This window comes from Periplaneta americana, chromosome 3 (genome assembly GCF_040183065.1).
Source record: "Periplaneta americana isolate PAMFEO1 chromosome 3, P.americana_PAMFEO1_priV1, whole genome shotgun sequence".
In the NCBI taxonomy this organism is placed as follows: domain Eukaryota; kingdom Metazoa; phylum Arthropoda; class Insecta; order Blattodea; family Blattidae; genus Periplaneta; species Periplaneta americana.
Window position 1 is genome coordinate 32543389 of NC_091119.1, and position 27032 is coordinate 32570420.

The following is a 27032-nucleotide window of genomic DNA, read 5'->3' on the forward strand; positions in this document are numbered from 1 at the left end:
ATAATACTATTTCCTGACACATACTCGCTATCAGAAAAGTGTGCAGAACTCCCAGTCTCCCCTATGAAGAGGGGGAAAAAAATAAAGCCAATTAAAGATTGTGAGAAAAAGTGATCAACTTAATCACAGAAGCGTGGGTTGTTTCAGAATATAAGATGGAAACAGGAACAAGAACGACATAAGGAACATTTGTTCTAGAAAAGATATTCGTGTAGTAAAGGAGAGGATAAATGAGTTGGAATACATCACGGAGGGAAAAAAAGAGTGTGATGAATGCAAAACAAGATTTGGCAACTAAAAGTGATTAAAGGAAGTACAGTAGCAGATGAAATGATGTAAAAATCAGTAACAAGGAAGTAGTGAATAACAATAGCAATAAAGATAAAACTATGGTAGAAGTGAACAGTGTGGAAAGAAACGATCCAGAGTCATGGAAAGTGTTAACAGATGAAATGAAGGAAAAAATGGATATACTTCAGTACAGCCGGTCGTTCTCCGGCCCTGACGTTTCTCGTGACCAAGGGAGACAGTACTGCCGATACGTATAGACAGACTGAAAACTGTCACGCCCTCGCCGGCCGATTTTGTGGCGCAGAATAAAAACTAATTCGAACGCGTAGGCTTGCCTATAAATCATTTTACATATAACTTAGATCACATCCTTCATTAATCTACATAGCAGGCGTAGATCACAAAAAAAAAAAAAAAAGCTAATGCGAACGTGTATGTAAATCATTTTACAGTTTTACACAAACGTAGATCGCATCTTTCATTAATGTACACAGCTAAATAATTATAACAGAATAAAAACTAATGCGAACACGTATGTAAATTATACACAGGCCTACAGTATATTACAACAGACTATGGGAATATCTTTATAATGAAAGTGTATCAAATGAAATAGACTCTACTTTCCTTAGAATCTATTAATACTCAAGTGGAAAGACGCCACACTTTTAACTGTTATTTTTCCCACCTTCAAAGCGTCAAAAACTCTATCTACCACTTTTGTAACAGGAAGAAGAGGTTCTCCATTGTCTCGCTCCTTCTCAAAATATTCACGCAATCTGTATCATGACTTTAGCCCTTAAAAGAGCCGATTTTTTCTTTCTTTGATTCTGACGACCACTGGCCATATTACTATATCAATAATAAGGTTTACAGGCACCGTAAATCGCTCAAGCACAAAACAACAACTACTTAGCCTGTACTATAACACAAAGAACTAACGACTCGTTCGCCACGTGCTTCGCATAAAAAAGAAGTGGCAACATCGCACTAAATACATTAGACGCTCATAGCTGGTTGGTTCTAGCAGACAACTTTAACCTCTAGTGTCTGCCTCTCTCCCAGCATTGCAAACTGCGGTTAAAATAATCTTCGCATATCAGAACTCAAGTCTTGTAACAGCAAATTACAATAGAATTAAAAACATTACTTTAAACCGAACCAGAGTGTTTTAAGGTTAAAATTTAGCAGAATAGTTGCATTCACAGTGGAATTTCGAGGTTCTTTTCACAACTTCAAAACGCCACAGGTTGGCAATGCTGGTCACTATCTTTCTCTCGCGTTCTCTCTTCTCTTTCCAAGCGAAATGTCAGAGCCGGAGACTGGCCGGATGTAGTTTAGTAAATGAGATATGTAAGGATTGGTGTGAGAGCATAGGTAAATAAGATTAATGTTTCGAAATCTAGTTAAGAGTAAAGGGGAATAGTGTTAATACGGCACGGCACGTCCTCAGGTTGCAGATAGAGGAGACAGCCTCCAGTGTTACATTTTGTTCAAACTATCTCTACTTAAAGAAGTTTCAAGAGAGTTCGGAAGAAACCATGGCATCAGTTGGCTTACACAAGAACAAAAATAACCACTTTATGTAGTAAGTAATACAATGTTTGCAAATTTAATAAATCCAATATAGTTTTGTTTCAAATAAATTTATGTAGTCTTGAATCTAGTATGACTCGGTTAAGAGAGAAGTTTTATATAATATTCTTATTGAATTTGGTATTCCCAAGAAACTAGTTCGATTAATTAAAATGTGTCTTAGTGAAACTTACAGCAGAGTCCGTATAGGCCAGTTTCTATCTGATGCTTTTCCAATTCACTGCGGGCTAAAGCAGGGAGATGCACTATCACCTTTACTTTTTAACTTCGCTCTAGAATATGCCATTAGGAAAGTTCAGGATAACACAGAGGATTTGGAATTGAACGGGTTACATCAGCTTCTTGTCTACGCAGATGACGTGAATATGTTAGGAGAAAATCCACAAACAATTAGGGAAAACGCGGAAATTCTTGTTGAAGCAAGTAGAGTGATAGGGTTGGAAGTAAATCCCAAAAAGACTAAGTATATGATTATGTCTCGTGACCAGAATATTGTACGAAATGGAACTATAAAAATTGGAGATTTATCCTTCGAAGAGGTGGAAAAATTCAAATATCTTGGAGCAACAGTAACAAATCTAAATGACACTCGGGAGGAAATTAAACACAGAATAAATATGGGAAATGACTGTTATTATTCGGTTGAGAAGCTTTTGTCATCTAGTCTTCTGTCAAAAAGTCTGAAAGTTAGAATTTATAAAACAGTTATATTACCGGTTGTTCTGTATGGTTGTGAAACTTGGACTCTCACTTTGAGAGAGGAACAGAGATTAAGGGTGCTTGAGAATAAGGTTCTTAGGAAAATATTTGGGGCTAAGAGGGATGAAGTTACAGGAGAATGGAGAAAGTTACACAACGCAGAGCTGCACGCATTGTATACTTCACCTGACATAATTAGGAACATAAAATCCAGACGTTTGAGATGGGCAGGACATGTAGCACGTATGGGCGAATCCAGAAATGCATATAGAGTGTTAGTTGGGAGGCCGGAGGGAAAAAGACCTTTGGGGAGGCCGAGACATAGATGGGAAGATAATATTAAAATGGATCTGAGGGAGGTAGGATATGATGATAGAGACTGGATTAATCTTGCTCAGGATAGGGACCAATGGTGGGCTTATGTGAGGGCGGCAATGAACCTATGGGTTCCTTAAAAGCCAGTAAGTAAGTAAGTCTTGAATCTTAAAATTACCAGACATTAAATTACCAAGTAGAACTTGTATAATAAATAAGACGAATGTAAGTAACAAATTCTAAATACTTTAAATCTATTTTAATCAAGCAAAGATCTTAAAAATGAATTTTCTTAGAAGCATTTCACACAAACATTATGAACACTTGAACAGCACACACTTTGTACAAAAATGGTAAAATACAATATTATAACCTAAAGCTTCCTTACCTTCATTAAAACCTCATTAAGCTGTTTCTTTTCCACCAAAGTACCATGCTCTTTCAAGTACGTGCACAAAAACATGGCAAGGTTTTGAATGAAATTCTGTTCCTGGTCCTGCCCACGTGCATACGCTTCTCGGATGTTGGTGTTCAGGGGAAGCATCTGGAATAGAAACAAACTCTTCTAATGTGTTGTAACTATAACAGTGTGACTTATAAAAGTTTTAACCCCACAAATGATCAAGAATGCCAGTTACAGTACCAGATCACTATTGATTTCATTATTGAACTGACTAAAAAGAAGAGCAAGAGGACAATGCAGACAAAAGCGGTAGTGAGTATAGCAGTGAGGGGGTAGAATTAAACAATTTACTAGCATTTCTCTGCCAAAATGTTGTCTGGTAGTGACAAATTGACAACATGATCTTGATGACAGCATAGCAAAACGTATCTTGTCTGTTATCTATACTAATAATAAATCTGTAGCCCAAATTTTTCTGGTAATTTTCGATTTTCCAAAAATAATTGGTGTTAACATGTATAATTAACCATCCTGAAACCGAAAATCGCTTTTTTGAAATTTTTGTTTGTATGTCTGTCTGTCTGGATGTTTGTTACCTTTTCACGCGATAATGGCTGAACCGATTTTAATGAAAATTGGAATATAAATTAAGTTCGTTGTAACTTAGATTTTAGGCTATATGGCATTCAAAATCTTTATTTAAAAGGGGGGTTATAAGGGGGCTTGAATTAAATAAATCGAAATATCTCCCTTATTATTAATTTTCATGAAAAATATTACTTAACAAAAGTTTCTTTAAAATAATTTCCGATAAGTTTTATTCTATACAAAATTTTGATAGGGCTCATATTTAATGAGATAAATAAGTTTTAAAATTACAATAACAACGCCATCTAAGGTGCTGTACTGAAATAAAAACAAATGACTTCGTCTATAAGGGGCCTTGGACAACAATAATCGAAAGCTATTAAACATAGCCTAAGAGAATGTTTCTGTGTTTGTATGAAGTAATATTGGAAGCTAATTAATTGTTTAATTATTATTTCACCATTGGAAGGTGTAGTTTCTCTAGATGGACATAATTCTACAATGTTATTACAGTAACTTCTGAAACATATAGCAAGTAATATAAAGTATACACATTAAAACTAAATGATATGTCAATCTTCATTAAACTATGGTTGCATGTAATAACAATTAAGAAACATGTTAAAGGAATTGTCATTGAACCAAATGATTGCTCTCTGGACCAAAATGACTGCATTTTAATTATTTAAATACAATTTAAATTAAGTAACATATTAAACGATTTATCCTTCTATCAAACACGAATGTTCCCTGGATCAAATGTCCTATTTTAATTATGTAATTACTTTATATTTATTTCTAACAGGTGCAGCGGAGCGCACGGGTACGGCTAGTAAAATATAAGGTTGTGAGTCATACTGTGTGGGTGAAATCACATGTGTGGAAGCGAAGTGTCATCTTGTCCAATAACAATTCTAGATTCAGGAATGACGTAACAAAATTCAGGTAAGATTCTCTCCATTTCCGGAAATAAATAATTCATTCCATTGAGGCACTTCTCACACAGATAAGATTCTACCAACTCAGTGACAAGAGCCTAAACAGGAATACTGCATGACTCCAGGTGTTCCCTCATGGGGAATGAAGATGTGTTAGCGAATAAATAATGCCTCTTGCGTCCAGAAAAATAAGATTAAACATTTAAATTACTAGTTTACAATGAAATCTTTCTTTGTTCCATAAGGTCCAGGAGAAAAATTCCAATTTAGAATACTGGTTTATAACCTATCTACATTGATAACACAATCTCAAGGTAAAAAATGGAACTCTCTGCGTCATAATCCACAGTTAATTCCCGATTTACCACGAAAATCGTCTATAGTTGCATTTAGGTTGGCAACAGGCCATGACTGTTTGGCCAAACACCTGCATAGAATTGGAATATATCAGTCCCCTGATACATTGATAACACAATCTCAAGGCAAAAAATAGAACTCTCTGCGTCATAATTCACAGTTAATTCCCGATTTATCACGAAAATCGTAAATAGCTGCATTTAGATTGGCAACAGGCCATGACTGTTTGGCCAAACACCTGCATATAATTGAAATATATCAGTCCCCTGACTGCCCATTGTGCAACTCAAACCAAGAACACCTCAAAATCTGTGCCTCAGTGGCTGGCCATGATAATATCTTTGAAAAATATTGGAGTGCAAGAGGTCAAATGACTTTATTGTCAAGCGCCAGGCATTAGAAAACAACAACATTCTGATACATTCTTTAACACACTGATAATGCCCTTCTCTGACCATCCTATATGTATTTCATAAATAACACATCACATTATCTAGATAAAAGATTATGAAACGATAAAATGCGTACCTGTTCCAACTGAGCCATAGTGTGGGTGAAGAGAACTATAAACATGTCATCGTAGTTGGTCACAGTTACACCAGCAATTTCTGTTAAACATTTTAATGTCACATTCCGGAACATCGGAACATTAAGGAACTGAAAACGAGAGACAAACACATAAGCAATATTCACTTTAAATAACAAGTATTCAAATTTCTTAAAATTCTGCATGACAGTATCTTACCTTAAATATTAACGTATTGATAAGCTTCGTTTCAAATATATAACCCAAAGGAATCCAATTTAAAAACCTCAGAAGTGTTTCCAATGTCGAGCCAACCAAAGGAGCATTTTGTGAATTATCCTGGAAAATACAGATTAATAAGCAAGACATATTCTTATTACATCAATGTCAAAACAAAAATAAGTAGTCCACCAATTGCAACATAATAATTCTTTGCTAATGTCCCTTTTCCAATAAAAAATACCTGACACATAAGATGGTATGATGGTAGTGGGAAAGGTGAAAACTAAAAAAACTTCCAGCAATACAGCTTCTAATTTTTCACATTTACATTTGCATCTTATTCTAATGTACAGTCATTACATTAGCTGGCTTTAAAGGTATAAAATGGCTGTATTTATATGTAATGGTGTACAATTATAAAGGTTGCCAGTTAATAGCAGAACACTATGAATGAATGAATGTTAAAAAGTAGCCGGCTTTGAAATTCCTGGAAATTCGAAGCTGCCCATTCTTGTCCCCACACATGCTAGCTTCAGTAAATCAGTTATGTGCCAGTGGGAGTATCAATTCAAAGATGGGAGAGAAGTATGTGCAGAAGAAATGAAACATTTTAAACAATGAAAATCCAGGTCCAAAGCTGTGACAGCACCGAATACAACTATCTTAACACCACTCCAAACTAAAAATTTTTGACAGACTCTACCTAACATAACGAGAAAGTTGCTGATTGGTTTTTGAATTCCAATGAGTGGAAAAAAAAGAGGAAGTGTGTTTGTAACCAACTTTTTTCTGTAAAATACTCACATGTTATTAATTATTACTGCTATTTCAGACGTAATTAACTACCATTTCAGTTATATGTTTTTCTCATTTATAAGTTTTTTTTTTCTTCAGAACCCCATAAAAACGTATAAATGAAGTTTTACTGTACAAAGAAGACTGTGCACTAGTAAGGTCTGATTGTATAAACCATTTAATCTTAGATCAGAGGTTAAATTGATCCTTGTTTCTGCTGAACTTGGAATTTTGTGTTGTATAAAGTCTAATCTGAGATTAATTTGTCTCAAACTAAAGTCAACTTTGACTGAAGAAATTTCTCCGATTAAGTTAGATGATCCAAGTTCAGTTATTTCTTTTCTGTTTGAAATATACGAGTGACAGATTGTCGCAAATAAAATATCCATTATTATTAATATTAATAGCTATGTTAGGTACATTTATATATATATATTTCTTTCAATTTCTTGCCTTAATACACAAACATTCTTATATTTTATAAGGCCCTATCGTGTTCAGCAGTACCAAATAACATAACCTATAATTAGGCTATATTATGTTTATAACAATCATTAATTATTAATGGATATAAATGTTCAATTAACTCTATTACTAAACGAAAATTGTCGTTTTATAAAGCTTTATTATGTTTAGCAGTATCAAACACCATAACATAACAACTTGGAGAACAGTCAACCTTCTTCTTATTGTCCGCCATTATTTACATTGCACAAAAAAAACCAGTGTCTCCAACAGAGTGTAATACGGAAAGTCGCCAAAAAGTAGTTGTAAAGTCGCTAGATTTCTCATTATCAACAAAGAAAGATTAAATTTTGTCACTATGGGGTGCTAAAAAGGTAACTAAATCCCTATTTAAGCAATATAAAAGTTAAAAGGAATTGTTGTTGAAAAATAGTTAAAGTCACTAGACTGGTAACACTGAACAAATGTCTATAACATGGTCCGCGCATCACGTATTTCACCTGTTTATGCGATGTTGCCAAATCCTTTTCACGTGAACTTAGATTGCATTTGAACCAAGGTAATTTGATCGCAGAAAAGTTTTATACAATAGAAGAAGTATCTGAACTCGGTTCACTTTTCGATCTTCGATCAAAGTTGATCTTTAGTCAGGGAGTTTATACAATTGGGCCAAAGACATTCAAAACAGCATACTGATTGATGTTTTTTTACCAGATGCCTCCACAATCATTGTCATGACATTTATTACTGAGAGTAATAACAACCAGGACATAGAATTTTGCTTTTATTTATTAAAAAAGATGTATTCGCATGCCATGAATTTATTGTGTTAAAAATCCATTGCTCTTGGCAGGGGTAACCTGCATAACATTACAGATCCCAAGTACCTTAACCACTAGATCACCAAGACTGACCAAAGGTACCATAGTGAAATAAAAAGCCTAGTCTCAGAAGTGCAAGAACCTACTTAATTCTGACACTGAATTATTTATAATTCATTTCATAGAGAGACTGAACTTACAGAATAAAATAAATTGGACAAAAAATTGAGATCTAGTGTGCAAAAAACACAATACTGCCAATGCACATATAAAAGGTCTTCCAATAGGGGTGTCCTACTTTTAACACATAACAGCAGCCGTGTGTATGAAGCTATAGCAGTCATATTTTTCCCATGGTTACAGTTGTTGACAAATGATCATGGAAAGTTACACCATTCCACACAGCACAGAAATCGTTAAGATCAATTATTAAATTGCGTCATCCATTCAACAAGCATTTCGTGCATTATGTGAAGTGTACAGTGTGCGTAATCATCCCTGTGACAGAACAATTGGATGTTTAATCAAAAACTTCAGGGATTATTTTTGGCTTTAATTGGAAGGTATAGATCTCAGAAACGTCTGGTTTCAGCAACGTGTCACACTGCTCATGAAACAGTCGACCTATTGAGAGAGTAGTTCAGAAACTTCATCATTTCGTACAGTGGTGTTGTTAACTGGTCCCCAAGATCATGTAATTTAATGTTGCTAGATTACTTCTAGTGGGGTTCTGTTAAATCACGGGTTTATGCCAACAAGCCAGAAACAGTTAATGACCTAAGGAACAATATCACGCACATTATTCGTGAAACTGAGTCAGGTTTATGTTTGTCTATCATTGAAAATTGGAAAATTGTATACGCGCAAACCAACAAAGCCACAGCGGCCAATTAACTGACGTTCTCTTCCATATGCAATGACATTAAGTGTGCTTCAAAATAGTAGTAATGGAACAGATGCATTATAGGACCCACCCTAAATATAAAAATATGCAAAGCCACAAAAAAAGGTCAACGGAAGTAGCGTTTCGATCAATTAAATGATCAATATATATTGTTTTCATTATGTTGCCAACCAATCAATATTGTTGTAAATTAGTTTGATCACAATCATGGCGGCAATTTCAAATGCTATTACTTACTTACTTACAAATGGCTTTTAAGGAACCCGAAGGTTTATTGCCGCCCTCACATAAGCCCGCCATCGGTCCCTATCCTGTGCAAGATTAATCCAGTCTCTATCATTAATTTCAAATGCTATAGTTAAATTAATATAAAAAAGAAGTGGATCAAATTCTCCCTCTTGATTTAAAATGGAAATTATGGAATTATAAATAAGTTGTAAACTTTTTAGTAGCTTTATCCATGAATAAAGACATGTAGGCTATGTTTATGGTTCTTATGCGAATTTTTTTTTTTTTTTTTTTTTTTTTCCGTTGTTGGTAACTCTATAGCATCTATTAGATGCTTTATGGTTGTGCTAACAGATAAAGTTACTTGTCAACAATGTGACGCTGAAACGTGTGTTCAGGTTACTGCCCAGCGACAGTCCTGATGTATTTTATATTTTGATGATTGGTTAATTAATATTAACCCGGCACACTCACAATCACACTCACATTCATACAAATTTCCAGACTCTAGACACCCACGTAATTTTTCTTCTTCAAGAAAAATTCACTGGGAGCGGAGCCCGGGAATCGAACCCAGGATCTCCGGATCTGCAAGCCAGCATGCTGACCAACAGACCACGGAGGCAGTCTCTTATGCGAATGTGGTATACTTAGGAGTGAAATGTTTTGCGAAACATGTAATCCTGGAATGAGACTGAAGAAATTTAAAAGTAAACAAGATGAGCTCCTGTGGAGATGTCATTGGAAATTACAAGGTATTAAATGATAGACACAGGAACGCCGTATCCTAGCACTTTGTGAAATCACTGGATAACGGAGAAGATGAAACGGAACATCTCCAGTGAGGTCCATGGTAAAATGGTAATTTTACATCAATTTTGTTTTTAATTCTTTGGTCCAGGGAAAATACTAGTAAAAATGTGTTTTTGTGAAAGACTAGTATTTTCTCTGGACCAAGAATGCAGTATAAATGGAGTAGAATTAGTATTTTATAATATATAATAAAGATGACTAATATGCACTTAATTTTATTGTTGTATTGTTGGAAAGTTTAATGTTTCTGTGTTTTAAGTTTAGCTTTGGTTTGTTTCTTTGACTTTATTTTGAATAAAATTTAATATATTGTATAATAAAGGTGAATAATATAAGTTTAATTTCAATGTTGTTGGTTTTATTAAATTATACATGTCTATAGTTACTATGTATTTAGTATTGTTAAGATGGCATACTTGATATAATAATCGAAAATATACAATATATAATAGATACTATGGAATACTCGGGATGGGTCCTATAATGCATCTGTTCCATAGTAATAATTAAATAAATGCAATTCGTTTCATTTTAAAAGTATGACAATCTTATTGGAAGACCCTATACAATGTGATTAAACATTGATTGTGAGTGAAGTTGTAATGTTTAGGACTCACCATTACGAACTGACACAACTGAAAAATTTGTGAGAACTCTGAACACATGGTGTCCTTCAAATGTTTAGCCTTTGTCTGTGTCATCTGCCCACTGGAGAAGTCAAACACTTCTTCACTGAGAAGTTTAAGTATAGCCATATTGTTCTGACATAAACTCTCATTGGTCTTGCTTGCTCCTACAATGTCAGGGATAAAGGATTCCCAATTCTTGGGCCATTCACGTTTCAACACCTGAAAGAAAGAATCAAGTATTTACATTAATATGCATTGTCTATCCAGAATTACACTGACCTAAACATCAATAAACATATTTATTATTCTACCACTTGCTTATGATCAGACAAGTTATACTCACATAATGGTACATCAGAACCTAGCCAAAATTACCTCACAATGATGCATTTATGTGGTGAAATAATCATGCATTGACTACAACTTTATATACAATTAATATGATTGTCTGCAATACTACAAGAACAGTTGTCTTACCTGCACAAGGATCATATTCAATTTATTCAAATACACCTTCTCTCTCTCCATTGTATCTGGATCTGACGAGGTTTTGATGATCAGACCCACAATGTACTTCTTTATTCCTAAAAGCATAACACACAACACATGAAAAACGAAATAAAGGAAAAAATCAAGTAAAGTTAAGATAAAAAATATTAAATCATTCTGAAAGTTAAATAAGCTTCAAATATACTCTTTTACACCATTATCACCTTTCCGCTTCTCATTTCTCCCCCATAAATGTACAGTAGATGACCTAAAATGATGGTGACGTATTAAGCTAATAACAAAGTTAAACGAAAAGAATCTGCAGAGCATTACAGTGCTTGGTATGTAAATTAATTTAGTCTTTAATACATTTGCAAGTCTTATTAAAGTTTCAAAATGATTTAATACTCGTGCTAAGTAATCATTCTTGACTTGGTATTATACACTGTGACCAGCAAAACTCCAAAAAGTGAAGCAATAGAAATCACCCAATTGTTTTTGGCCTGACAATGATAATCTTTGTCTATATTAAACCTAGAGTTAATGAAAACCTTTACGACATCGCTCTTTTTCTACTAAGTATCAGTCAACTTCATTATTACAATTAAGAAAAGAAAACTAAATACATTTACAGGAACAGCAGCAGATAAAGACTGCTGCCACCTGCATCAACGTCAGTTAGTGTAATCACCCATTACAATTGGCAACTAAACCCTGGTTAAGCATTTTTATGGTGCATAGACCTCAGTTAGGACTTAAATAGGAGGTTAACAACGGTTATCTCTAACCGGCCATATTCAAGCAGTTAAAGGAGTAATTAGTAGGTCAAGTAAAACAAAATGGCGACCAGATCCACAGGTGATTATTTCGAAGACGATTATTATTGTACAGTACTTGAATTACTTGGATAGAGATGATGGTACATGAAGTTTCTTTAGTGGAAAGAGAGAAATCTCACAAGGAATTGGGTTGACAGAAAATTTCATTGTCTCATTGATTGGTTTCTTCCGAGGTTTTCCCCAGCAGTGGGACTGATGCTGGATGGCGAGTCCTCGGCCTCACATCATTTCACCCCCTTTGGTATGATTGGGTGACCTGGTGGGTTTTTTCCGAGGTTTTCCTCAACCATAAGGCAAATGTCAGGTAATCTTTTGGCGAATCCTCGAGCCTCACCTCATCTCATCTCATCTCACTACATCTCGCCAAAATATTGTAAAAAATTGTAGAAAATTGCAAAATTATAAAATTGTAAGATGGTTTTCATGTAGAGTAATGCCTACATAGTTGAAGTTCAGAATTTCAGTGACTTAGTTAAGATAAACACAGATGCTCGCAAAGGATTTTGTCCCAACACAAATATAATTTCCACTGTGCAATGACTACAACACAAATATTTTTTTTTATCCAATGCCACCAGGTTGTCTTTACGACATTTCTGGTCTTCTCTCCTGGCTGTGGCTTAATTGTAACCCACTTCTGAGGTTGGGGCGCCTGGAAGGCGGAGTTACATTACCCCGATGATGTGATAGGATGATTATGATAATGTGGTGCCAGGAGAGGTCTTAAATCTAAACTTAACCTAAATTCCAGACCATGGACGAACACAGGAATAATCCCCTTTAAGGAAAAATTCCTGTGCTCTAACCGGGAATCGAACCCGGGACCTCATATGAGGCTGGTCACAAATATAATTTCCACTGTGCAATGACTATCTCTATCACGAATAGAACCTTTGAAAACTGATCCGCATGTTTCAATGTCAGAGGTGTCACAACCATGAAATCTTCACTATGAGTAGGCCTACTTCCAAAAGCACTTGCTTTTCATGATACAGAACTGCCAACAAGACAGATTAATGACACTGCAAATGAGTATTCCATAGGGAATAGGATTAACTCCAAAGATGTAATTGCTCATTGTTGCTATGGGATTACAATTATCTAAACTATTTCCAACTAAAGATTGAAGTAGACGTAAACAAACCTGAAATGTATTACTCCGCAATCGCAAGCTAGCTACCAAAGCAGCCACCAGGGCGCATTATTTTCAGCAAGTGAGCACGCAGGACAGCCACCGTCCGATATATTGCAGACATTTCAACACATTCACTGAACTAACCCGTAAAATGCTCACAGAGGGTTAATATTTATTATTTCTCTACTGGGAATAGTGGATTTTAATTTTCTGTAGATTCATGATTAAATGTTATTCTTTGAAGAGTGGAGAATTTCTTTAATTCTACGGAAATTTATTTGAGGTTGACAACACTGAATCTCGCACTGTATTATACCAGCTGTGCCGATGTGCTCTGTGAAGCTGCAAGTCACCTTGGGAGGGATTTAATGCCTATTACGCATGCGCGTTGCCATAATACATGTTACAATGATTTAACACGCAATGTCTGAAACTACTATTATAAACATGTTGTTTAAATCGTAAGAAAGTGTTCTTATAAACATGTTTAATTCACTCGTAATCCATGTATATTATTAATTTTATTATTTTAGAAGGAACTATTTTAATATGAGGAAGAAGATGACAAGCATGAGTTTGGAGGTGTTGTGCATCCAATAGCCAATCAGGAACCATTAAGCCACGTGCATTTATTTACATTTACTTCAATCTTTAACTGGAAAGAGAGTAAATGAGTTTAGACACTCATTATGCAACATGAAAGCAGTGTGAAGGATGATGAGTACAAGATGCTGGAGAAAATTTCAATGAGTCAAGAATCATTGAGAGAGAATGAGTTCTTGAAATAACAAGCCAAGACATCTGAGAAATGTGTTTAAGCAATAAGAGTGTTGAAAGAATGATACATGCTTTGGCTGTAAACCACTTGGACCCAAAACGACCATGACTGCAACCTAATTTTTTTTTTTTTTTTTTTTTTTTTTTTTTTTTTTTTTTTTTTTTTCCAGCAATTTATTGATAAAGTACCAAAACAAATATGTTTTCTGCCTTTTCATATTTAGTGTAAATAATCATTTTACTCCTTCCACTTTATTCTTGTTGCAGCTAAATTTTATTTTATTGGGTTATTTTATGACGCTGTATCAACATCTTAGGTTATTTAGCATCTGAATGAAATGAAGGTGATAATGCCGGTGAAATGAGTCCAGGGTCCAGCACCAAAAGTTACCAGCATTTGCTCGTATTGGTTTGAGGTAAAACCCCAGAAAAAACCTCAACCAGGTAACTTGCCCTGACCAGGATTCGAACCCGGGCCACTAGGTTTCGAGGCCAGACGCACTGACCATTATGTTGTTGCAGCTAAAAGATCAAGATGGCGTTTCATGTAGAACAATACTTAATTACATAGTTGAAGTTCAGAGTTTCAGTGACATAGTTAAGGTAAACACAGATTGGCCAAACACCTGCATAGAATTGGAATATATCAGTCCCCTAACTGTCCATTGTGCAACTCAAACCAAGAAATGGATTCGGAACACCTCAAAATCTGTGCTTCATTGGCTGGTCATGACAATATCTTTGAAAAATATTGGAGTGCAAGAGGTCAAATGGCTTTATTGTCAAATGCCAGGCATTGGAAAACAACAACATATTTAGTGTAAATTCAAGTAATAATGCACAAGTATTGTTCATGTCCAGCTGTCAAAACAATTGGGCACGGAGACATTAATGTAGATGTTATGAAGTCGGAGGTTGTGGAAAAGTGCATGTTATTCACTTAAAAAAGATTCTGGTGTTCTGTGTTTCTTGTAGAAATTTGCATTGTATTGGCCAAGACACTTGATGAATGGATTTTCACTTGAATTTGCACTGTTATAAAACTTCTTAACTTGTTCACATAATGAGTCTTTCAGAAATGTCATGTCCAAATCAAAGTGTATTTGTGCATTAGTTGTGTACCAGTCTGAATTATTGCAACCTAAATGCAGGGGCGTATTTTGCGGGCTACCGGTGGTAGCCCAAGGAAATTACAAAAGAAAAAGTTTATAATATAACATAATGTAATAATTTTGTATTATTAGTTTTACCATAGTAATTAAAATTAAAGTAATTGTTAGATATATTTTGTGTAATAATAGGGTCAGCGGTAGCCCAAACCCTTTAACCAGTATACGCCACTGCCTAAATGACAGCTAAAAGAACTACAGCTTCAGCACATCACCCACTAGATGGAGATACGTGTATGAATGACATAAATCAAATGGCTGCAAATAAATAAATGAATAAATAAATAAAAATTTAACCACCAGCATATCATACACTGAATTCAGTAGATTCATTGAGAATTCGTTGCAAACTGTATGGAGGAGATTCTCAAAAAGTGAGCTTCACCATGACAATTCAGAATTGAAGAGTCCACTGGAAGAATGATGGATGTCATTTGGAATACATTTTGCAGGAGAAGCAATTGAAAGTTTGAAATGTTTAGCGCTCAAAGCTTAACTGAGATTTTCCGATCATTATTGGACAATGACTATCAGTGTTAATGCCATATAACTCTCTATGTACATTCTTTATGTCTTAAGCTATGCATTGACAGTCTTGATTCATTTTCGACAAGAAAGTGACATCCATCATTCTTGCAGTGGACTCTTCAATTGTATTTATCAGACAACAAAAATGTGGGAGATCAACATTCCAGGCAATGGCCAAGAACATTAAAGTACTCTCCTCGAAGGAATCAACTAGGAACAAGCCCACATAATACTTATTCAGACATGCAATCATTACTTCGTATATCAGTTGGCCATTGTGTTCCTTTGCAAAATGACATCAAATTTTCCCTCAAATCCTGACATCCTATCTTTCCTATTTCATTCTCACAGCACTGCCTTATTGTGGAAATTACTACAAACTTTCATTCCTAACCACTGGCAACACTGACGATCCACACTGGTCATTTAGTAAAACGCATTTCCCCTGGCTCACTTCTTTATTGTCAGACTTAAGTTGTTTTCTATTAAACAAAAGAAACTAATATGGCATATTACGACTGATATTTTCAATTTTGGGGAAAATCTAGGTTAAAGTAAAAAGCAGTCTATCTATTTCTATTATTTTTCAAGATGAAAAGAAAGATTAATTTATGCTACAGAAAAAGTGTTGTCTCATCCTCAATGTTATCTAATGAAATAGTTATTTGCAGTTTTTACTTCTCCAAAGCTTTCTTAACCTTCGAGTGATACTTGTGCTCAATACAAAAAATATAACCAAAACTTAAATAACATTCCTCACCTTCGCACTGGTTCCTGGGCAGCACTTTCCATCGTGTTTTGATGACTTGTTCTAATATCTGCAGGGCATAATATTTTGTTTGTTGGTTATTGGAAAATTCAAGAATTGTATCAACTCTTGTCCAAGCATCAGGATGCTCCTTAAGTGTTGTCAAAACTTCCTGTGCCACACGTTGCTGAAATAATGCAAAAAAGAAATAATTTTAACACAAATGTATATTTTCATTAAAAAGTTGTATGTGGAATTTAAATCTTTAAGCTTTTAATAGAAAAAGGAGCATTTTTTTGCGGACCTCTGGAAAAAGAACTAAGGAAGAGACTAGTGAAATGCTTTGTGTGAAATGTGGCATTGTCTGGGGCAGAAACATAGACATTACAACGAAGTGACAAGAAGCTACTAGAAGCATTTGAAATGTGGATATGGAGAAGAATGGAGCATGTGAAATGGACAGACAAAATAAGAAATGAAGCTGTGTTGGAAAGAATGGATGAAAAAAGAATGATGCTGAAACTGATCAGGAAGAGAAAACGGAATTGGTTGGGCCAATGGCTGAGAAGAAACTGCCTGCTGAAGGATGCACTGGAAGGAATGGTGAACAGGAGAAGAATTCGGAGCAAAAGAAGATATCAGATGATGAACGACATTAAGATATATGAATCGTATGCACAAAGAGGAAGGCAGAAAATAAGAAAGATTGAAGAAAGCTGGGTTTGCAGTGAAAGACCTGTCTTGGGCAGAACACTATGGATCTATGAATAGCTGAATCTGAAACATTACAAACGACATTTTATTTCCACTTGCAATCTTTTAATACAATAACATTGCACGTACTCTGTTTTATATTTTATTGAACTCTGTTGGCTGAAAATGAAAGCAGAACCTTTAATTTAGACTGTAGAACCTAAGAAGGTGTGGGAAAAGTTACAAGAATATTATAGATTTATTAATTTGTCCTACAGAACAATATCTGTAATATTGGCAATTAATATTTGAGGAGAAAAATTCGCTCTGGCGCCAGGGATCGAACCAAGGACCCGGGTTCGATCCCCAGCGCCGGAGCGAATTTTTCTCCTCAAATATTAATTGTCAATATTACAGATATTATTCTGTAGGACAAATTAATAAATCTATAATATTCTCATAGCTGCAGTGCATATGTCTGTACAGATTACTATGCACTTAACTGTGGAATCCTGGCCAAACAAGTCACTCAACTGAGTGCGCTCCTAATATAATGGCAGTTGACATTGGACATATACGTCAACATATATACCTAACTTGGAGTCAGGCCACAAAGGGAAACATTGAAGGAGGAAGGTTCAGTCCGGTACTGTGGATTGAATTCAGCATAGCTCAGTGGTCAGAGTGCTTTGTACATAGAACCAAGGACCCGAGTTCGATCCCCGGCGCTGGAGCGAATTTTTCTCCTCAAATATTAAAAGTTACAAGGCTTAGCATGAAGTATTTTTTTACCCGTTTCTGTAAAATTTCAATTTGGCGTTTGTAATGTTTTTTCCGCTCAGCTATTCATATATAACTTATCCATTGTACATCTAACTTGACGATATATTATGTCAGAGGAAGAACAAGTGTTTATATAAATCTTAAGTCTGATTAGTATAATGCTGTATGTCAACGATGTATGCAATGGGAGGGGAAAGGAACTGGCCACCCTACCCCATTATCTTCTGGCTTAGTTGCCTCATGAGTTATGCCTTTTGAGGTTCAAACCTGTCTTCAGACAGCTGACTAAACATACAATTTATATATGCATGAACAAGAGCTGTATCCATATCATCTACAGAATGTACAGGCCTTGTTACAACAAGATTATCCTATAAGAGTAATATTCTGCCATTGGTTCTTATAGCAATGTGATACTAATTCCAACTTAGCAGATTTTGAGCCTTTCACAAATGAGGCAACATCCACAAGATATGAAATCTAAAATTTTTATAACCGATATGTGTGGATAGATGAAAATTTCCTTTCAATTGTTCAATCTTATCTTCAACAGAGGTTTTCCATCAACATCTAGGCTGGCATTGTTTGACACTACTACAACGTATAGCTCGATAATCCAATGTGGGTCCTGACATTATTTAGAAGTTTTCTTGATTTGGTACTAGACGGACAGTGAGACTCACGTGGCATGGAGTCAGCATAGCACTAGGCTTCCACAGAAGACAACAAAGATGTCACAATCAATGCTCATGTCACTATGGCCACCATGATCAGAGATCTATCACATACTTGGTTAATAAACAGAAATGATTTGAAGTATCTGATATATAAAAATAATTTATTCTCTCAGATTCTACTTTTGGTACACATTCCATTATGAATAAATCAGAAGAGTAATACGCCCACAATAGCTAATTAATGTCACAATGTGTCTAAAATAAATTAAAGTATATGCATGTAAATAACCGTTTTTTTTTTTTTTTTTTTGGCTCACTAATCTCTCATTACTATATGGTTTCATAACACGTATTTTTAACATCTCATTGTTCAAAACATCTTGGTTAAACATTTCCAATATTAATACCTAGCATGTGCGTTTTTATAGATATTTAAATTCTGTGTTTCACTAATTTAGTCTCACTATACTTTGAAACGATAAAAATATTTAAACTTAATCCTAACTACAGGTGGCCAGCTCAATTGGTGAAACAACTAGCTACAGACTGTAAGGTCCGAAGTTCAATTCCAGGTGGCGGCAGAATTTTTCTTGTTGGCAAAACTTTCAGCTCACTCAGGCTCCTACCAAATTAAGTACTAGGTATTTCCTGGGGTGGTGTGTGGTGCCAAGTGTCAACGTCATGAAAGAATAGAGCTCCATGTCTTAACTGGGGATAAAGGGGATACCTTTATCTTTACCCAACTACGACTCTTCCAATGTTACATAAATATATGTCCTATGTCTGGTAACTTTATACAAATACTTGACCTACAATTAAATTTTATTTATAATAATTTCAGAATAATAATTTTTAAGTTGGGTCCCCTTAAAAAAATGTATCTCAAACCCACAGGAAACAGGTACTGCGTAAACTTGTAGCATCATTAACACTGTGACGAATATACAAAACAGCTTGGAATGAGACATGTCAAATGAAAACATTCCAGGGAAAAAAGACGAGGAGAAAGAGAAGGAAGGGGACAATAATGACAACGTAATTTAAATTGACGCAATAATTATATGGCAAAAATAGCCATGGATGCTAAATTACATGTAGAATGAATGCAATGCTATAAGGTTTGTCAGTATGTACCAAATGTATATAATACTAGTTTATATTTGGACACAGAAATGAACAAAGCATATACTATTGTCAAACAAACAAACCAACCAAAGTCGTCTCTATAATAAACAGAGCAGCTAATCTACGAGTATAATCCAGTTATGCAAATAAAATCAGCAAATACACTGAACTAGCCCGGAAAATCAAACAAATGTAAATTATGATGATTCAGGAGTAAAGATAAAGTCATTTGCAACGAAAATAGTTATTCCAATGTACTTAATGTTTCTGTTGTATTGTTTTGTGCTGAACTGTAATTGGCCCCTGGCTGTTGTACAGCACATTAAATATTAGTAAATAAATCATTATTATTATTGTATTATTAATTGTATTCATCATTGTGTTTATTATTAATTGTCATATTGAGTGTAATTAGTTACCACTGCCAGTAAGTATTTATCCATTTGCAGTGTGAATAAATACATACATACATACATATGTGCAACATTTGGTGTAACTCAAAGAATATCACACATTTATATGTTCCAGAATATATGTAATCTGCACCTTGCACATAAATTGGTCTAAATACATAATGATCTCTAGTATGTTAGAATTCCTTTAAACACTCTTGATGTAATATTAAGATTTTGTAAAATAAATCAGTACCACATTATTCAATGATATGCAGTGGCAAAATCTGGTATTTTGAAAAGGCTTCAAAGATCTTTGCCTGTATCTTGTCTCTTGAATGTATATTATACTTTTATCCATTCTCATTTAATGTATATGTCATTTATTTGGGGATATAATAAGAAAACTGCTTTGAGACCTTTGCAAATTATTCAGAGCTTTAAGAAATTTATTGGGTTTTCATTATTTGACTCCAGCTAAATATCTATATCAATTTTCTTTCATTCTACCAATTGAATCAATTATCAAATTAGGTGCTGCTATTTTCATGTACAAAGTTATTAACAATTTAATACATAGTAATATTATATTTCAGTGTAATAAAGATATACATTGTCAAAATTCTCATAATAATCTCTATTATCTAACATTATTTGAAATATATTAACATTCTAAGTATTTTTAGCTTAATTCTGCTACACAGTTTGTATTTCAGTGTTTAATTAATAGTTCATAGTATTTTGTTGTTTAATTCGTAAATAACTCTTGTATACATGTAGCTCTTATCTAAATCAAAATGTTGAATTCTTTGTCAGTTCATGCCTTATGGCCTTAACTCTGCCAGCTAAAATAAATCATTATTATTATTATTATGTGACATTAATTCAGTCGCTAAATGGTCGGAAGACAATGGTATGACAATTAACGTATCCAAAACTAATGTAATAGCCTTTTCTAGAAAAACTTCTTCACTGAAATTTAATTATTATCTAAATAATGTACTAATTAACAGAACGGATTGCGTAAAAGATTTGGGAATATTCTTTGACAGTAAATTGTATTTTCATAGTCACGTTGATTACATTTACAATCACGCAATCAGAATGCTAGGAATAATACGGTCAATAACTTATTCTTTTTCCACGCCCGATTCTCTTTTAATGCTATACTATACATTGGTGCGATCGAAACTCGAATATGCATCTGTAGTTTGGAACTCGATTACAACTACGGACTCGGCTAAATTAGAAAATATACAAAGAAAATTTATATCCTTATGTTCATTCAGATTTCTGCCCATTAATTCCGGGTATAGTTATGAGAGAAAATGTGAATATTTTAATTGTCAAAATCTATATGCTAGACGCCATGAGCTAGATTATCTGTTCTTTTGTAAAGTCCTCAAAGGTGATATATCCTGTGACTCTTTCTTAAACAATATTACCTTACGTATTCCAACAAAAGATATGAGAGTCCACAAACTTTTCTATATTAGAAATTCGAAATTTCTTTCACCAGTCTCCAGATGCATTAAAAATGCCAACATGCATGGCTGCGAATTCGATCCCTTCAATGTATAGACTTTGTTTGCTCTTGGCAACGATTTATCATTTATGTATTCTTTTAGGCATTATACTCAATTAACATTCTCTCATAGTATTCTTAGTTATCCATTCATCGTCATTATTGTAATTGTAATTATATTTATGTGTAATAATTATTTTTGTTTTATGTTTTTGTTATATTTGTACTGAACTGTAATTGGCCACTGGCTGTTGTACAGCACATTAATTAAATAAATAAAAAAAAAATAAAATAAAAAATAAAAATTATTATTATTATTATTACATACTTATTTAACAAGACAAAAAGAAAATAAATTTTTTTCTCAGCATAGCTCAGTCACTTATGGAACAAAAGGACTTCACCATTTTTAACAACTTTTAACAAACTTCCTTTAGAATGTAGAATTTTACCAAATTGCCGGTGTTTTAAGAATTGTTTAAAAATACGTTTTTGGGAAGATCATTTATTTTAATTCTCAGATGATTATTTTTTTTATATAATGGTTTCAAACTCTTTGTTCTTTCTGCCCAAAACTTTATGTTATGTATTTGTTCTTACTTTGCTTCATTTCTTTAATAAATTCTTGTGTTATTGTTTGTTTTTCACAGACTGTAGTTGCATGACTTTTTCAATTACATTGTATAACATATGTATGTGTTCTTGTATAGCCCCTAAGTATGAGTTATACTCGTTGGGGCATACTCAATAAATTATTTAAAAAAAAAATCTATCACTGAAATGAGGCAATGAAAATCATACCTAACAATTATGACTGTCTTCTCCAAAATTTCTCAAAAATTCTCTGTGTTATCTTGAAACACCCTCTATCATTTATGTAACAGACAACCCTAAGCCATGCTTGGCAGACACTATCCGTCTACATTACTCTGCCTTTCAAGAAATTTATGAATGTGCAAATGTCTTGTATAATTTTATGCCATACCATATTATTTAGTATTCTCTTAATGTGATCTATCTATCTTAAATCTGCAAGTGACATTTCCTTCACCTCTTTCTACAGGTCCATCATAATTTTCTTTTCTTAGACGACAATTATCTCATTACTTAATCAAATATTGAATTATTTGCAGTTGCATGGAGCAACAGTCATATAAGGGGCCAAGGTCGAACCTAGCACTACAATCTAGCAATCAGCTACATGACTACCAGGCAGGATAGGATACAGCATGATCAATGTTCTTAAGTCTCACTCACAGATGTTATTAGTCAGCTTTTCTTTGACCAAATTTGCCACTTATAATGGCGCCCCAATTTCCTTTATCAGTGAACCCCATTTCAGACTCTGTTTCCTAAAATTAATCTTGGATATAGCAGCGAATCGAAACTAGAATCACATGCAGTCTCGTTGGTTGCTAATATCTCCAAAGAATTTCGTTAATTTTATTTCCACTGTATTTTTTTTATAATGAGGTACAATTTGTAGTATCTTTCGTTGTCTATTTTTTTTATCACAACATATTATCAAAACTACTAAACTTGTTTATTTTTTTTAAGTTACAGTAACTACAAACAACATAAAATTGTACCTTAGCTCCGAACTTCTTTGTGTTCGCAAATGTATTTATCTAATATGTTGTTGTTTTCTAATGCCAGGCGTTTGACAATAAAGTCATTTGACCTCTTGCACTCCAATATTTTTCAAAGATATTAAGTGAAAATGGCAATTTGTAGCCGATTTAAGTGAACACCATATTTTAACGTTTTGGTGGCTACTTCATTCACACACAACCCCCAAAATTTATCTAATATAAATTAGCATATATGATTTACAACTGAAGTTTATTTTATGTACTTATTATTTTCATTTTTATGTTATTTTCTTATTATGTGAAATATATTTTCACATTGTTAGACAATATACCAGCAAAAAAAAAAAAAAAAAGAAAAGTCAGATGAATTAACCGCTATTTACAAAATAATGCTTTCAACAGAAAACTTAAAAATAGGAGGTCTGAAAGGTAATCTCTCTTTAGAAAACACTTCGAAAAATTGGAGTAACCACAGGCATCACGAATATAGAACAAAAACGAACTTCATTTTTCTACAGGAACATTATTTAGGCTACAATATTGAAAACTTCACACAAAATTTTTAGAGGTTAAAGATATGTATAAGAATTTTTTTACAAAATTAATGTAACCCTAAGCTGTTTTGGAGACAGGTAAAAATAATTTTTTTTGTGGTACAATCTCAGAATCTGTATCTGTCTCGCCACAAAATAACTTCAAAGACAGAATCATCTGTCTTATTTAAAAACAGTCGTCAAAAATTATGTTGTATCTTCACCAGGCTAATATCTATAATACAATATTATTGTTCATAAAGGACAAAAGGCAAGAATATACATTTTCTTTCTTTCACAATAAGTCCTACTGTTGGGTAGGTAATATGAGAATCTGATCAGAAACTAGCATCCTTTAACATTGCCTAATAGCTATTTTATCCGAAAGTTAGCAATATTAATTAAATACATACACACAAATCCTACAATTACAAAACAAATAACATATGTTATTTAATGGAATTAAAAAGCATTACTTTGTGTCCAATACACGAGGGTTTATTATTCTATTTTGGTAGACAGCGAAGGAAATTATTTATGTATGACTTTTCAATGACTATTACACTTTTACTACGTCACACTACTTTCGACCAATAAAACGGTACGAAAGGACGTCTTTCAACCAATCATGGCTGCTAATCGCACAATTTTATCGCGTTCCTAGCATTTGTTTAATTTTATCGCGTCCCTAGCATTTGTTTATTTTTATCACTACCCTAGCATTTGTTTCTTTGCTGGCCAACATTTCAAACTGCACTGGTCTGGACGTCAAAAAACAAAAAATTACAAACCACTCCAGTCGATGCACAGCACTTTCAAATATGACTCGCATTGGCATTCAAGAACAAGAATTAATAAAGATCACTGGTCATATGTGAAGAGAACCATTCGGAAATCCTGAATAAGTTGAGGGATACACCATGTACATCAACGAGTTCACTTCTTTTACACACACGTCCAATATAACATCAACTGAACCACCAAACACTAAAACATTCAAATTTGAAAATTGTACTTTCAATAATTGTTTCTTTTAAAATTATTCATGTTTATTTTTTATTTCATCATCATTAATTAAAACGTTTCTTGTTTATTTCATCATCCCTAATTAAAACTTTTCTAACACTTGTTTATATTATTTAGGCTATGTTTGTTATAGCTTCTGTTATATGATATTATGAATAGTCACGTATCAGAGATTGTTTAATACTAAGATTTATTGAAAATCATCTGTCAAGTGACGTTGATTACTGGGCTCCGGATGATTGAAGTGGAATGCAAATGTTTTAATAAAAATGAAACTGAATCAACAAAGCCTTCTTGACTAGTAACAGTCCACAGAGTTCAATGATGATTCCATAGTTGGCACAACTGATACCGGTAACAAGAAAACATAATCATAAAACACTACTGCCATCTAGCGTAATGTTGAGATGGTACAAAAATACATTTGAAGACAGTTGTATTTTCGTAAGCCAATTAATATTTTATTGCATTGGAGTACTTTGTTACTTCTAATCTTTATATAGTTTCTTCTAATCATGTAATAGTCAATTAAATCCCACTCGAGTTTTGATTTTCTCTAGATAAACCAAAACCTTTAGTGAGATTACTGTTGATAATTTTTTTTTTTAAATCCAGAGATCATTACAGTCTATACAAAACTAGAAAGATATTGACAGTTGTCTCTATCACATGAGTGAAGGGAGCAATATTGTGAAGTTGTGCAGCTCATTACGCCACCTGTCTGCCATGTTGGAGCTGAGCAACGGACACAAACTCGTAAATTTCTATCATACGGAGTCTCTGACTAGACATATATATGAGGGGGGATCCAGGAAATAACGACCGTTCGCGCATACCCGCCGCGCAGCTGACTCCCCTTCCTTGTTTGAAGGTCAACTGGCTTCCTTAACATGTGTTCTCATAATGTTGTGAGTACTGGTTGCAACAAGTCGCCATTGTGCATTCTGTGTTACTTCAAAATGAACGACGTGATTGATAATCCCGCCAACTGTGAGGTGAGGAGTGTGATTCGATTTTTGAATGCCCGACATTTGAAACCTACAGAAATTTACCGGCAATTGAAAGAAGTGTATGGTGATACTGTAATGAATGAAAGAAATGTGAGAAAATGGTGTGAAATGTTCAACAATGGGCGAACAAATGTCCACGATGAAACTCGACCCAGATGCCCATCACTCATCACAGAAGACCTGAAGACTAAAGTGAACAACAGAATCTTGCAAGACAGGCGCATATCACTCGACGAATTGCATATTGCCTTTCCTGACATTTCTCGTTCTTTGCTTGGTGAAATTGTGTCGTAACATCTTGGCTACCACAAAATCTGTGCCCGCCCGCACACTGCTGCTTCAACTCGAGAATTGCTGGATCAATTCGGTTGGGAAATCCTTGATCATACGCCCTATAGTCCAGACCTTGCTCCTAGCGATTTTCACCTTTTCACTAAGCTGAAAGACTTTCTGGGTGGTACGCATTTTGGAAGTGATGAAGAGTTGAAGACAGTGAACACCTTGCTTAATGAACTGGCGGCAGAGGAGTATAACACGGGAATTCTAAAGCTAGTGAACAGATACGACAAATGTTTAAATATAGGTGGTGATTATGTAGAGAAGTAAAGGAAGCTTCAGTTATATAACAGACTTTGTTTTTTCAAATAAATATTTTTTTTTAATTATTACAACAAAACGGTCGTTATTTCTTGGATCCCCCTCGTAATAATAATAATAACAATAATAATAATAACAATAATAATAATAATAATAACACTGGATATAAATAAGACTAAAGATGATAGTGATTCTATTTCTGACGACCTTACAAAGTGGATAATAAATTAATACCTTCGCAATCAAATTACCAAATGAAGTAAAGTTACTCAAAAAATGGACAGTGACTTTCCGAAGTTTCTTAATTAAGTAAAAGTTTAGGTAATTATGGAGTTTGAATACTTTTCGACAATTTTTTCCAAACTACCATTTTCGCCGTATTTTATCGTCGTAAAAACGATACATTTATTATCATTTATCGGAAATGAATTACAACCTAAACTTACCTAACTTAAGAACACGTTATTAAAGGTGATTTCCGACAATTTAAAGTATTTCTATTGTTTTTACGAAGGTAAAATAAGGCAAAAATGAAAGTTTGAAAAAAATAGTCCAAAATCCATAATTACCAGCGAATATAATAAGCTCTGCAACTTAATCAATCAAACGTGAAGTGGTCAATATAGTAGGGTCTCCCAATCTGCTTTCAAAATATCTACACTATATCCACAAGCACAATTATCAGATAACACCATGATTAATTAAGAACCCACGCAATTCTTGGTAGAACTTCGTTAATAAAAATCTAAACTAACCACACCTAACCTTCGTATACGCAAGATGTACAACCATGCTGCCAGTGCA

At 34.1% G+C, this 27032-nt stretch overlaps 1 protein-coding gene across 4 annotated transcripts in view; it reads right to left on the bottom strand.

Annotated features, from left to right (window-relative positions):
- The window catches only part of emb (exportin-1 emb), a 76792-nt gene that overhangs the window by 42816 nt on the left and 6944 nt on the right, over window positions 1–27032 (bottom strand). For all 4 annotated transcript variants that reach the window (XM_069820245.1, XM_069820248.1, XM_069820249.1 and 1 more), the window contains exons 4-9: window positions 16288–16462; window positions 11068–11174; window positions 10579–10809; window positions 5933–6052; window positions 5716–5844; window positions 3290–3445 (exon numbers count right to left, since the gene is read on the bottom strand). In XM_069820245.1, coding sequence (XP_069676346.1) covers window positions 3290–3445; window positions 5716–5844; window positions 5933–6052; window positions 10579–10809; window positions 11068–11174; window positions 16288–16462 — 918 coding nt within the window. The remainder of the gene's footprint in view (window positions 1–3289; window positions 3446–5715; window positions 5845–5932; window positions 6053–10578; window positions 10810–11067; window positions 11175–16287; window positions 16463–27032) is intronic.